The 15,274-nt window shown below is 43.1% G+C and overlaps 1 protein-coding gene across 1 annotated transcript in view; it reads left to right on the forward strand.

Annotated features, from left to right (window-relative positions):
* CDHR3 (cadherin related family member 3) overlaps positions 1-15,274 on the forward strand; it is a 43,147-nt gene that overhangs the window by 5,195 nt on the left and 22,678 nt on the right. Inside the window, exons 2-9 of the mRNA XM_087935515.1 lie at positions 4,489-4,700; positions 7,680-7,848; positions 8,333-8,427; positions 9,703-9,797; positions 10,047-10,151; positions 11,320-11,474; positions 12,920-13,109; positions 14,380-14,545. Coding sequence (XP_087791641.1) covers positions 4,489-4,700; positions 7,680-7,848; positions 8,333-8,427; positions 9,703-9,797; positions 10,047-10,151; positions 11,320-11,474; positions 12,920-13,109; positions 14,380-14,545 — 1,187 coding nt within the window. The remainder of the gene's footprint in view (positions 1-4,488; positions 4,701-7,679; positions 7,849-8,332; positions 8,428-9,702; positions 9,798-10,046; positions 10,152-11,319; positions 11,475-12,919; positions 13,110-14,379; positions 14,546-15,274) is intronic.

Consider the following 15,274-nt stretch of genomic DNA (forward strand, 5'->3'; position numbering starts at 1 on the left):
CCCAGAATGACGCAATGGTCGGAATTTCTAGCTGCCTACGACTATCAATTAAAGTATCACCCGGGGAAATCTATTCCTCACGCAGATGCCTTGAGCCGCTTGCCACTACCCGAGCCACAGGAAGACCCAGCTCCCACGCTCCCAGTACTGCAAATAGAGACAATGCCCTCACCTCCACTAACAGCCCAGGACATCGCCTTTGAAACCAAAAGAGACTCTTGTTTGGCACGAGTTCTTGGCTGGGTGGAGACGGGATGGCCAGATTACGACCCTAAGGAAATATTTAAGCCATTTAAAAACAGACAAACAGAACTTTTTTCACAAAGAGGGTGCATTTTATGGGGAGACTGAGTTGTTATACCAACTAAGTTACAAAAAAAAGTCCTGCAAATGCTACACGATGGACACCCGGGCATCGTGCGTATGAAAGCGCTGGCAAGAAGTTATGCCTGGTGGCCAGGTATGGACAAACAAATTGAAACCTGGGTCACCTCTTGTAACAGGTGCCAGGAAAACAACTCAGCCCCACCATAAGCTCCACCAGCAGAATGGGAAATACCCAGGGGTCCCTGGTCTCGCATTCATATTGACTTTGCGGGACCTACTAGAGGCCACACTTTCTTAATAACTGTTGATGCCTACTCAAACTGGCTTGAGGTCAATAAAATGAAAGCAACCACTACTGAGGCGGTCATTAAAAAACTGAACAGACTCTTCACCACACACGGGTTACCAGATGTCCTGGTCTCTGACAATGGGCCCCAATTTACTGCCTTAGCCTTTGAACAGTATTTAGCGGAACGGGGCATCCAACACGCACTCACATCGCCGGCTCATCCTGCGGCGAATGGCAGGGCTGAACGAATGCTTCAGTTTACAAAGAAAACCCTGCAGAAAATGGAATAAGGTAACATCCACAACAAAGTCACTAGAATGCTGCTCCTACAACACATCACACCAAACAGCATGACCAACAAGAGCCCAGCTGAACTCCTGATGGCCAGGAAACTCAGATCACCTCTAGACCGTTTGCACCCTGCCTACACCCCGGAAAAGCCCCTGGGTTCCAGCAGCAAGCACCGTGCCTTTAAGGTAGGAGACCTTGTATGTGCGAAAAAAATTTCTGGGGATCCCCTCTGGATTCCTACTCAAGTAACTCAAGTTACGGGTCCCCGCTCCTACCGTCTACTCACCACTGATGGCAGAGCGTGGAAACGCCATATTGACCAGCTACGCTCCAGACTAACCACAACTTCCACCCCTGACCCTAACTTTGACACCGGGGGGGAGGGGAAGCCGTGAACCCAGAATTAGAACCAACACCTGTTTATTCTGATCTAACACTGAGATCACCACACCATAGCTTGCAACACTCACCAGCTGTATTTGAGCCTGGGCAGTCGAACGCTTCGCCAAGAAACGGCAGCCAGGCAGGTTTAGCGAGCCCAGGGAGCCATGGCAGTAACAACGAAGCTGAGGACTCTATCACCCCGGGAGCACCAGAGGAGAGCCCTAACCATGGCACCGGTTCACCGTTCCTGCTAGATCCAGCAAACAGTCCATCTGAACCCGAATTTGAACATGGACAATTGGAATTGCGTAAGTCAGGTAGGCAGGTGCAAAGACCTGCCTACCTGTGAGACTATATTACTCCACCCCTTAAACGGAACCGAGAGGGGAGGGGTGTTCCGGACTAGCAGGCTCGAAAGCCTGCAACTCTAATTGGCCCGCGAATAGCCGATCATGATTGGTCGCCATAGACTGATGCGATTGGCCAGTAAATGGGCTGCCGCAATTGGCCCTGCCAAGAGCGGCAAACTCAAATCGCCTTCATTGGCTGCCTAGCCACAGCCAGCCCTATATAAGGGGCTGCTGTGGCTGGGATATTTTGCTCAGATCTGAAGTCACTAATAAAGAGCTGTTGTTGCTATCTGAGTCTTGCCTCTGTTCTTGAACCATCCTCCCAGATCTAACAGCATGAAGCTGGGGAAAGAATGTAAGTATATAAAAGATACCAAGTGAGAAAATTTGGCTGAGGTAAACTGAAGTTTTGGAGAATCTACACCTGGCTGTAAGAGTTACACAGATAGTCCTGGACTTACAACCACAATTAAGCACAAACTTTATGTTGCTAAGTGAGACAGTTAAGTTTTGCCCCATTGCACAACCTTCTTTGCCACCACTGTAAAGCACTGCAGTCGTTAAGTTAGTCATGTGGTTGTTAAGTGAATCTTGCTTCCTTCTTGCTTTGGCTTGTCAGAAAGTGTTCTGACCCAAATCTTGTTCCAAGGAAGCAAACATGAAACGGAGGTAACAGCAAAACCTTTTAATGATTCTTTACAAATTCCGTTCCTTCACGGTTAAAAGGCTGTTTCAAACTAATTGCCTCTGATAAGAATAAGCCTTGCCAAGGTTGTGCAAGGCTGCCAAGAACACTAGAAAAAGTTGCCAAGAAATATTTCAAACACAAAAAGTCTCCAAACTAAGATAGTCTGAATGTCCACAAGACTTGAGTGCAAAAACTTTGTTGCATCAAACTCAGACCCCTCATCTGAGTCCTTGTTCTCCAAGACCTTAGCCGTCCACATTTGCTGTCAGCGAACCACAACAGAAGGTCACAAAAGGGGATTATGTGATCCTGGGAGCCTGCGACCATCATAAATATCAATCAGTCACCAAGCGTCTGAATTTCAATCACAGGATCACAGGAAGGTGAAAAGTGGTGAAAAACAGGCCACTATTTTCAGCGCCGCTGTCACTTCGAACAGTCACTAAATAGAATAGAATAGAATAGAATAGAATAGAATAGAATAGAATTCTTTATTGGCCAAGTGTGATTGGACACACAAGGAATTTGTTGGTGCAGATACTCTCAGTGTACATAAAAGAAGAGATACATTCATCAAGAGTCAAGAATCATCAAGTACAACACTTAATGATAGGCATAGGGTACAATCAGCAATCAAATCACAATAGGAAACAGTCAATAAAAATCGTAAGGATACAAGAGACAAAGTTACAGTCATGCCGTCACAAGTGGGAGGGGATAGGTGATAAGGCGTGACGAGAAGATTAATAGTAATAGTAATTGCAGACTTTATAAATAGCTGGACAGTGTTGAGGGAATTATTTGTTTAGCAGAGGGATGGCATTCAGGAAAAAACTGTCCTTGTATCTAGTTGTTCTGGTGTACAGGGCTCTATAGCGTTGTTTTGAGGGTAGGAGTTGAAACAGTTTATGTGAGGGGTCTGTAAATATTTTCACAGCCCTCTTTTTGATATGGTTGGTAGAGAGACAGACAGACAGATACAGATATAGGATAGATTAGATAGACAGATGATAGAGATACTGTGATAGATGATAGGAAGGAAGGTAGATATGGATGGATGGATGATAGATACATAGATATATATAGATATATAGATACAGACAGAGAGACATATAGAGAGAGATGGATGGATGGATGATAGAGAAAGACAGAAAAACAGACAGACTACATACATAGTTGGGTGGGCGGGCTATACATAGGTGGGTTGGGTGGGCTATACATAGGTGGGTGAATGGATGGATAGAGATAGAGATATACATACATGCATGTATACATACATACAGTATGGATTGATAGATAGAGACAGGCAGATAGATATGGATGGCTAGACAGACAGACAGAGTTTTTCTGAGTTTAAGGAAAAACATGACTGTCATAATTGCGGTATGCTGTAAATGGCCAAAGGTAGAGAGCATGCTAAGTCATAAGTTCTGGGTCCTCGATTGAAGGCAGGTTGGTAGCCATTGTTTTTTCTGCAGTCCTAATTACTCTCTGAAGTCTGTGTCTGTCTTGTTAGGTTGCAGAACCAAACCAGGCAGTTATAGAATGAAGCATTGTAAGTAGAGGACTACTACCTGTACCTCAATAGATACCCAAACATAGAATAGAAGAGGAAACAGCCCAAGCATTTATAGATGTTTTTAAAAAAGATCAAAATATTAGCTTTAGCTATGTAATCAAGCCATGCCCCCTTTTGTGCATAAGGCGGGGCCAGGTCCTCGGTTACCTGATGGCAGCCACCATCTTGATTTTTTTGATCTACCATCCAATGGTGGGATTCAAATTTTTTTACTTCCGGTTCTGTGGGCATGGCTTGGTACGTGTGACAGGGGAAGGATACTGCTAAAATCCTCATTCCCTCCCCACCCCACTAACCTGCTTTCCAGCTCCGTTCTCCTGTGCAGGGCAACCAAAGAAGACTCAGCCCATCAGCTGGGATTCAATGGGAGGCAGAGAAGAGATGGGGTTGGCAGGGCCAGTCAGAGGTGGGATTTTCCAGTTCTCTGAATTACTCAAAATTTCCGCTACTGGTTCTCCAGAACTGATCAGAACCGGCTGAATACCACCTCTGCTACCACCCCATCAGACACCTCTGTAAACACTGTTGTTTCTTCTTAATGGGTGAGGTTACACCCGTTTTTCTTGTCCACACTCTACAGGGGGAGAAACTCTCAGCTTTTCTGATTTACCCGCCACGGGCAATATTACAGAAAATTCACCTTCTGGTATCGTGGTACATACTTTCCGGGTCAACCTAACGCCACATCTGTTGCCAAACATTACAATACCATTTAAGTATCCGTTAATCATCAATTCAAATCCACTCACGAAAGCCTTCCGGATCAACACTGTATCTCTACTCCAATACCAGGTACGTCTTTATTTAAAAGCAGAAGCTGTGGCTGGAAACAAGAAACAGATACAGGTAATAGGATCTGGTTTAATGTTGAAGATCCAACTGAGGAACCCAACCAAAGCTAGCATGACTGAGACGATCCAATCTCTTAATGCAAAGCTTCATTGAGGACATCATTTTGGCCCAAATGAAGGCAAACTGATCTAGCTGTTTCTCGCACAAACCCATATAGTTAAAGTATAAAATCTCTCTTTGGCCCCCCTCCCATTAGAGTGGGAGGAGTGGAATTTGGGGCAGGGTTGGGATTCAATTTTTTTAACAACCGGTTCTGTGGGCATGGCTTAGTTGGTGGGCGTGGCTTGGTGGTCATGTGACTGGCTGGGCGTGGCCAACTCAATATCACTCACATTGAGGCATGCTTCTCCTTGCCCGACCTCTCATGACTGTGGGGATGCTGCAACAGTCAAAAGTGTGAAAAAGGGTCATAACTCACTTTTTTCAGTGCCATTGTAACTTTGAATGGTCACTCCACACAAGCAAAGTACCAGCAAAGGAGGGGAAAAAAACCTCCAGAGAAGTTCCTGAGACAGGAAGTCTAGTCCTGCCAAAACTGTAATAAGGGTTAACGGAGAGGCAGTTTCTGTAAGCAACACCAGAATGTTTCCTTCCTAACTTCCGTACAGGATTAGGCCAGTAATTTCTTCTAAAGTCGGTTCTCCGAACTGCTTAGAATGTTAACAACCGGTTCTAGCGAATAGGTGCAAACTGGTAGAGTCCCACCCCTGATTTGGGGGTTCTCCAAACTGCACAGAAACTTAGCTAGGGGCTCTCCCAAACCCCTGGAAACCCCCAGCAGCCCAACCCTGGCTTGGGATAACATCAGTGGTGGTATTCAATCGGTTCAGCCTGGTTCTGGCGAGCCGGTAGCAGCGATGAGCAGTGGAGACCAAACCAGTTCTCTCCACCGCTCTGCTGTTGGGCCCACCTGCCCACCTGGGTTCTCATATGCACTTTTATCCACTGAATTTGAAGCGCAGCTGCTTTGTGAGGCACAGAATAATGCCACGCGGCAGCTGCTGGAATCGTGCAGGCTTGCTGGAGGCAAGTTAGAACACCTCTGTGCCTGTGCAAGGTGTGTGTTTGGCGCACATGTGCATGCAAAGTGTGTGCACATGCACAAAGAGCACCCACCAAGCCACGCCCACCGAACCGGTGGCAAAAATATTTGAATCCTACCATTGGGTGACATGGTAGCAGTCTTCCAGTATTTAAGGGGCTACTAGAATGGAATGGAATGGAATGGAATTAGAACAGAATAGAATAGAATAGAATAGAATAGAATAGAATAGAATAGAATAGAATAGAATAGAATAGAATAGAATAGAATAGAATTCTTTATTAGCCAAGTGTGATTGGACACACAAGGAATTTGTCTTGGTGTAAATATTCTCAGTATACATAAAAGAAAAGATACATTCGTCAAGAGTCGAGAATCATTAGGTACTACAGAGAGGAGGGGGTCAGCCTATTTTCCAAAGCACCTGAAGGCAGGACAAGAAGCAACAGATGGAAGCTAACCAAGGAGAGGAGCAACCTAGACCTAAGGAGAAATTTCCTCAAGTTAGAACAATTAATCAGTGGAACATCTTGCCACCAGAAGTTGTGGGTGATCGATCACTGGAGGTTTTTAAGAAAACCATTTGTCCAGAATGCTATAGGGCTGTGGTGGCAAACCTATGGCACACGTGCCAGAGGTGGCACGCAGAGCCCTCTCTCTGGGTACGTAAGCCATTGCCCCAGCTCTTCTCCGCCACACATGTACATGTGCTCCTCCCACTGGCCAGCTGGTCTTTGGGTCTCTGCCATGCATGCATGGGGGAGGGAGCACACGGCGGGTCACATGTGCATACGCAGGAATGGAGGGGTCACACATGCATGTGCGGAGGGCATGGGGGGGGTCGCATGTACATGCATGGGGGCGGGGCACGTGCACATGCCCACAAATATTGCATTTTGGGGATGCACTTGGAGCCAAAAAGGTTACCCGCCACTGGTATAGGGCAAGGGCAGGAAGTTGGATTGGAAGACCTCCAAGGTCCCTTCCAACCGTATTATTCTATGGTCTAATCTGAAGACGGTTTGTTATTCCAGTAACTGTAATTGGTCAGGGAAGAAGACACCGATTGGATGATACTTTCTGCATTCTTCGATGGATCACCTGGAAAGTGTGTGCCGATTGGCTCCTGGCATTTCCTGCATGTCCTCTGCATTTCAGGACAATTACAAGTTGATTTCCAAATACTTCGCAGGCCTTCGGAAGCAGGGACCATGCTACAATGGAAGTGCCCTAGTTTGAACCCACTGATTTCAACACCGTGTACACCTGGATCCCCGCATCTGATACTTGCTCCTAACTCAGATAACAGATCATCAGTTGGAAGGGACCTTGTAGGTCATCTAGTAGTCCAACCCCTGACCCTACACCATTTCTGACAGATGGCAGTCCAATCTCTTCTTGAAGGTCTCAAGTGATGGCGCTCCCACAACTTCCGAAGACAACTTCTGTTCAACTGGTTGACTGTTCTCACTGTCAGAAAGTTTCTCCTTAATTACCAGGTTGAATCTCTCCTTGTTCAGTTTCCATCCATTATTCCTTGTCTGGCCTACAGTCGCTTTAGAAAATAGCTTGACCCCCTCCTCCTCTCTGTGGCAGCCCCTCATATATTGGAAGGCTGTCCTCCTGGTCCTTCTCTTCACTAGACTAGCCATGCCCAGTTCCTGCAACCGTTCTTCATATGTCTCCAGTCCCCTAACCATCCTGGTTGCTCTTCTCTGCACTTTTTCTAGAGTCTCAGCATCTTTTTTATACTGTGTTGACCAAAACTGGATGCAGTAGTCTAGGTGTGGCCTTACTAAGGCTTTATAGAGTGGTATTAGTACCTCATTTGATCTCAATTGTATCCTTCCTAACTCATCTTTGGTTTATCGTTTCAGGTGGTTACTACAGGGGACCCCATTCTAGATTATGAAACGATGCCGCACGCCTTTGATTTGCAGATCCTCGTTGCTGATTCTGCAGGAGCCACGGAACTACAGATTCTGACTGTCCAAGTGAGAGACATCAATGAACCTCCGGTGTTTCAAGGCAACTTGGCAAATCAAAGTAAGACCCTGACTTGGTTTGAAACCAGGTTTTGCCATCCTCGGTTTACAACCGTTTGTTTTGTGACCGTTCCAAACTGAAAAAAAAAAACCTCTGTTTTTAAAAAGTGATTTACGTCTGTCTCTTAAACCTATGACTGTCGCAGTATCCTCATAGTCACGTGATCAAAAATTCAGATGCTTAGCAAATGACTCATATTTATGACAGTTCCACTATCCCGAGGTCACAGGATCCCCTTTTGAGACCTTCTGATGAAGCCAGATTCACTTAACAACCATATTATTCACTTAGCATCTGCAGTGATTCGAACTGCTAGGTTGGCAGAAGCTGGGACAAGTAATGGGAGCTAGGGGTTCAAACCACCAAACTGCCCCCTTTGTGATTGACAAGCTCAGTGTCTTAGCCACCGAGCCACCGCGTCCCTCATCTTTATAGACTAGTTTTAATGCCTTTAAATTAATGCATATTACTTTTATCTGTATAGCCGTCATAATCTACATCTTGGAAAACACACCACCAGGAAACATTTATCAAATTCACGCTGGAGATCCTGAAACGACATCCCCAGAAAAAGTTGAGGTGAGTAAAATTGAACTAATATTAACATCCCTGGCAATCATTCTCTGCTGAATTCAGTCCTCAGAAACGTTCCTTTAACAAAAGGCTTATGTGCACAATTTATTATATCGCCATTGTGACAGCCAAGCCTTCGAAAGCAATTTGTCAAAGCATTGTGAAATCAAAGAGCCAGGACAATGGAATGTTTACCCTGCAGCTTTATTAATTTATTAATTATTAAATTGTCGGGCCTGCCGCAACATAAACCTCTCCAAATGGAAACAATCCTTGGCTCCATTTATTGAGAAAGGTATAATTTATTAGAGATCAAGTGTATCACAGTAGTGCAAAGCCAGAACTGAGAATCTTGCGCCAAAATCCCTAAATTCTAACTTTCCCCTCCTTTACTGTATCTCTTTGCCAATCCCAGGGTAACCAATCAGGTTCAGGCAAGATGTTTTTCATAAAGGTCAGTCCAAGTGCAGCTTGGTATGCGGCCCCTTCCTTCTATGTTGGCTGACCTTGAAGCAACCTCTCGAGAAGGCACAAAGCACTTACTTTTGTTTCCCCAAGCACTTCCCTCTTCCTTCCCCCGTCCCCACAGTTCATGGCAGTCTGTCATTGCACAGCAGCGAAGCACAAGCCAGCACAAGGTGGCAGCTGATATTTTTGGTCAACTCAAGGCAATGAACATACCTAATAATCTTACCGCTTACTTTCTCCAAAACAATCCTGGGAAGTGGGAGAGAGAGTGACAGAGGTAGGGGGAAGGGAGGGAAGGATGGAGAGAGAGAGAGGGAGGGAGGGAGAGAGAGAGAGAGAGAGAGAGAGAGATGCATTTCTACAATGAAATGTCCTAAGCAAAGAAAGATTTGGAAACTTGGAGGGAAAGAGGGAGAGGGAGTGGGAGAGAGAGACTCTGTGTGTGTGTGTGTGTGTGTGTGTGTGTGTGTGTGTGTGTGTGTGTGTGTGTGTGTGTGTGATTGGCCCAAAATCACCAGCCTGGCTTTCATAAGAAAGGACTAGAACTTATTGGTTCCTGATTTCTAGCTCAACACCTTAACTACTGCACCAGAATGTTTCTAGGTTTTAGTGGGAAGTGTTATTGTTGGTTTTGCTTGTCAGTTGCAAGGATCAAGACCGTATGTTAAGTTGCAGTTCAGAAAGTTTGCATTGTCCAGGCCTACACACAAGAATCTAGTCAATGAAAATTCAGTACAGTGGAAACTCGGGTCGCGAACGCTTCAAATCGGGTTCCTTACAAATGATCCCCTTTCCTCTGATTACTTCTTCCAGTTTACCCTGAGTTCCGATTCCACCTTCTTTACAATTTCTGCAACTGGAACCATTTCTACTTCGAAGCAATTTGACTTTGAGAAAGATCTACCGAGGTAAGATCCTACTGATGATCCAGAAATCAGGAAATGATGGTCTTTTAAACAAGGTTTAACCACTGGAGAAATCCTTCATCTATTGGGTTTGTATTTATCTATATTGTATTGTGTTATTTGTATTTATTTATATTGCATTGTATTATTTGTATTGCATTTATTTTGTTTTGGTAGCTATACATTGAATACTTTGTGTTTTATTTTGATTTGACAGGTACACATTGCATATTTTGTCTTTTGTTTTGACAGCTATACATTAAACGTTACCATAACAGACAGCATTGGTGCTAGCGTTAAGAGGACCATACTGGTCAATATCATTAATGTGAATGATGAGGCTCCTTACTTCATCACGTAAGTAGAAAAGTCCCAGCTGCATCAATGTTTTTCTATTTAGGTGTGACAATTGACAACACAAAGGTGCTTTCAGATCGGTTCTTAATCAGCTATAAATTGCTCCGTTTTATGTCATGAGGAAAACTAGGAGTACTTGCTTACTTTTACATGTATGGATATCTGTGAGGGGTCAAAAAAGTTAGATGATGGCCAGAGTTGCATGAACAGAGTAAGAGAATACCAGAGTTGAAGGGACTTTGGAGGTCTTCCAGTCCAACCCCTGCTCAGGCAGGAAATCCAATACTATTTCAGACAAAAATGGTTATCCAATCTCTTCTTAAAAACCTCCAGTGTCGGAGCATTCGCAACTTCTGGAGACAAGTTGTTCCACTGATGAATTGTTCTAACTGACAGGAAATTTATCCTTATTTCTAGGTTGCTTCTCTCCTTGATTAATTTCTACTCTTTGATAGTGTAAATGAAAAATTCTTGATTTTCAATCTTGAGATTGCAGTTTTCACCTTGAGTTTCCTGTTTGCATCCAGAGGTTTCTGTTACTTCTCATAAAGAGGAGGAGAAGAAAGAGGAGGAGAAGAGGAAGAGAAAGAGGAGGAAGAAGAAGAGGGGGAAGAAGAAGAAGAAGAAGAAGAAGAAGAGGAAGAGGAAGAAGAAGAAGAAGAAGAAGAAGAAGAAGAAGAAGAAGAAGAAGAAGAAGAAGAAGAAGAAGAAGAAGAAGAAGAAGAAGAAGAAGAAGAAGAAGAAGAAGAAGAACAACAACAACAACAACAACAACAACAACTTTTTGAAGCAGGATACGTTCCAGTGCTGGATATATTAAATATAATTAATTACTGATCAAAAATATTTGTAGCTCAGATTTAAACTATAGGGTCCTTGGTGCTCTCCGAGGTTGGTAGTTTTCTTGCAGATGTTTCATTACCAAAGTGCGTAACATCATCAGTGCATCTTAAGAGCAAACCCCACTTCCTTCCAACACTGATGATGTAACCTAGTTTGGTAATGAAACACCTGCAAGAAAATTGCCAAACTTATTGAGCCCCGAGGACGCCATGTAATTAATTTTTGCTTTGACATTGTAACCCTTCCTTGTATTAGTTATATTTTAAGGGTTATAAGAGATAGCTGATCAAACACATCCAAGTGTTCTGTGTAATTTCTATTCTAGGAAAGAGAAGGTTTACAAGATTCGTGAGGAAGCACCAGTCGGAATGTTTGTAGCCAATATAACAGCCAAGGATCCCGATGGGGAAGATTTTATTCACAGCCTTCGCTACAGCATGGGAGTTACTGAAGCAATCCCTAAATTCTCCATCAATCCAAGTAAGGAATTTAATCAGATTTGAAGGGAATCCAGGAGAATGCTATATGAGCTGTCCTCAATTCACAACCACAATTAAGCTTGGAATTATGGTCATAATTCATTGCAGTCATTAAGAGAGGCACCCAAGTGATTGCCTTGCTCAACAACCGCAATGCTGGCTCGCCCGTTTGGGTTTTTAAGCAGAACATGGGGTGCCTCAGCCTGATGCATTACGTGGAGCATGGAGTCTCATTCCAGTCGTTGTTACCCTTGGTGGTAATTATGATTTTGCTGCTTCCCACATTTATTTATTTTTTTGCAATGATATAAACAGAGACAGCCAGAGGGGTCAAAAAAATAAATCAAAATGGCAGCCATGACCTAGAGGTCAAATCCAAGAAAGAATAGAGCTTTGATCATCTTTCACCATCTCGACTTTGCTGATATTCTTCCCCGCGGCCATCCATTGTTACGAATGTCCAATTCGAAAGGATTTCAATGAGAAACGGTCTTTTTCTGTCTTCTGCACAGGAGTGGAATTTTAAGCTGTGCAGCGGCAGATAGATAACTCAACAAAACGTCCATAACAAAGTACATTTATTGGTTCATCAGGTATCCTCATAACTCACATTTGTGATGAAGTTCTTCTTTATTGACCAATCCTTTGCATATCTGCCTTGTAGTAAAAGATGGTTATCTCCTAACCCATCTTGTAGCGGTAGAAAGCAACTGCCATGAGTTAGGGAGTTCAGGCAAAAGTGAATAAAACTCCCTGACCCATTGAGGGTCAAATTAGTGACCAATCAGGATTACAGATGTGGCCACGTGACATGAACTATATTTCCCAGGATACCTTTAACTACATTTACCATGATGCGTTTTCTTAAGGGGACAGCTCACAATTGCTACCTAACTATCCAATTCCTATACACTGGCTGGACAGCACAGGTCTCATTAAGCAAAATTAAAAGCCGTGAAAGCCAGCTGGGTGACTTTGGGCCAATCACCAGGAATCGGTGAGTTATAGTCCCACCTTGGGCATGAACACCTGCTGGGTGATTTTGGGCAAATCACCAGGAATTGGTGAGTTATAGTCCCACCTTGGGCATGAACGCCTGCTGGGTGACTTTGGGCAAATCACCAGGAGACTGTGAGTTCTAGTCCTGCTTTATCCATGAAAGCCAACTGGGTGACTTTGGGCCAATCACCAGGAGATGGTGAGTTCTAGTCCCTCCTTAGGCATGAAAGCCAGCTGGGTGACTTTGGGCCAGTTTCTTTTCAGCCCAATCCATGTCAAAGGATGGATTTTGTGGGGAAAATAGGAGGAGGAAGGTGTGTTGGGCATATTTGTCGCCTTGAGTTATTTGTAAAAACAATACAAGAGAAATACAAATAAATAAAAATGGTTTCTGTCGTAATCAAAAGCTATGCCTGTGGAAACTCTTACAACTTATTTCTGTTTTAGTGACAGGTACAGTCATGGTGGCCGGTCGGCTAAATCGTGATGCTTCCCCCATCAGAACCCATCCTAATATTTCTTTGACCATTCGTGTTGAGGATAACCCTCCTCGTAGACTAATTGATGAAATTGTAATTTTCATATTTATTGAAGATATCAATGACCTTCCTCCCAAATGCACAGAATACAGTCACAGGTGATGATATTTTATACTACTGATAGAAGATAGTATTTGTAGCTCAGGGTTTTGAAGGGTGGGGTCCTTGGTACTCTCTGAGCTGGCTTGTTTTCTTGCAGACGTTTCATGACCCAACTTGGTAACATCATCAGTGCTAGAAGGGAGTGGGGTGCTCAAATGAAGGCAAACCCCACTCCCTTCTAGCACTGATGCTGTTATCTAGCTGGATCATGAAACATCTGCAAGAAAACTACCCAACTCAGAGAGCACCAAGGAACCTCACAATATTTTGCGCTCTCTTAAGCTTCAGGCAATGCTAATAATGATGAAGACTTTAAACTTTTTAGCATAGCGCTCAGTGTATCAAAGAGCATATCAGATAGTAATTAACATTACCAATAGCTCAAATAATTTAAAGAAGGCTATTCTTTGATGCTAATTATGATGATCTGTCCCATCAGATCTGATAGCATAGTTGCAGGGTATGGTGCAATACATAGGAGGCCTCCGTGAGTTCCTGCCCAAACAGGAGGTTAGACAAGAAGACCTCCAAGGTCTCTTCCAGGGTCTCATCTCTTCTCTTCTTCTCTCTTCCCTTCCCTTCCCTTCCCTATTCTATTCTATTCTATTCTATTCTATTCTATTCTATTCTATTCTATTCTATTCCATTCCATTCCATTCCATTCCATTCTCTCTAATCTAATTCTATTCTATTGCATTCCATATATTCTATTCTATTCTATTCTATTCTATTCTATTCTATTCTATTCTATTCTATTCCATTCCATTCCATTCCATTCTAACTCTAATCTAATTCTATTCTATTGCATTCCATATATTCTATTCTATTCTATTCTATTCTATTCTATTCTATTCTATTCTATTCTATTCTATTCTATTCTATTGCATTCCATATATTCTAGGCTAGGCTAGGCTAGGCTAGGCTATCCTATTCGTAGTTGCTCCACCTATTTTACTGAAGGACAAGAAGGAAATTATGTTTGATGCTTTGCCTCAGGATTTCTTTAAGACACATGGACTTCAATTCCCAGAATTCTCCAGCCAGCCATGCCGGTTGGGGAATTCTGGGAGTTGAAGTCCGCAGGCATTGAAGTTCTCCAGGTTGGGAAACCTGGCTTCATGCCCACGTTTTAACAATCTTTTAAACCTTCATGGCACTGCTCCCCAAAATTTCTAACACATGAGATACTCATTTAGACATTTAAGGAAAGCTAGGCAAAGAACCAGAAAATCCGAAATACATAGCTAATTTGTTTTTCTTAAATAGGGTGACAGTTCTTGAAACGGCATCCCCTGGATTTGAAATTATCACTTTAAAGAATTATTGCAAAGATGAAGATGTTGAATCCCCACACAATTTGTTTAACTTCACTGGACTATCTGGAGTTGGAAGTAATAAATTTACCCTGGATCCTCACTCCGGAATGATTAAGGTCTGCTAATTAACTGTTTTATATTGTTTAAAGTTGGACAATTGGAGTGCCTATTCAAATATAATCAGAAGAGCAGTGAGGGAAATGTTTCCCATTGAAGAAGCATTAAAACCGGTCAAAATTTAATGTGGAGACATGTGTCTTATCTATATCAACAAGAGTGTTATCTAAAATATCCTTCAAATCAGAATTTTAAGTCTAAGGAATGTATTGTAGTAAGAAGCAAAAATAACATATTTATTTAGAATGAAGCCAAAACTGATTTCACTGTGCATTAACCTTATAAAAATTCTTTGAGATACTGGGCACATTTCAGGACCACCATAGAATTGTTAGTGGCTAGTCGACCTTGAATGAAAAAAAGAATGTTATTATGTCTAACTACATACACTCCAAGAAATTCCTCCCTCCCACTTTCCCAGGCTCAAAATTTGGCAGCGTGGGAGCATCTGGTCTCAATATGACTTCCAAAGCTGACAGGTAGCCCTCAACTTGCAACAGTTCATTTAGTGGCTGTTCAAAGTTACAACGGCCCTGAAAGCAAATTCAAGTTTTCTTTACGAAGCTCGTCTGGAAAACATTACTGTTTTGACAAATGCCTTATAGCAACATTTGGACACTTTAGCAACCAGCTCATATTTATGACAGTCACAGTGTCCTGGGGTCACGTGATCCCCTTTTGCGACCTTCTGGCAAGCAAAGTCAGTGGGGAAGCCAGATTCACTTAAC

Source organism: Pseudonaja textilis, chromosome 5 (genome assembly GCF_049901715.1).
Source record: "Pseudonaja textilis isolate UNSWEBS1 chromosome 5, rPseTex1.2, whole genome shotgun sequence".
Taxonomy (NCBI): Eukaryota; Metazoa; Chordata; class Lepidosauria; order Squamata; family Elapidae; genus Pseudonaja; species Pseudonaja textilis.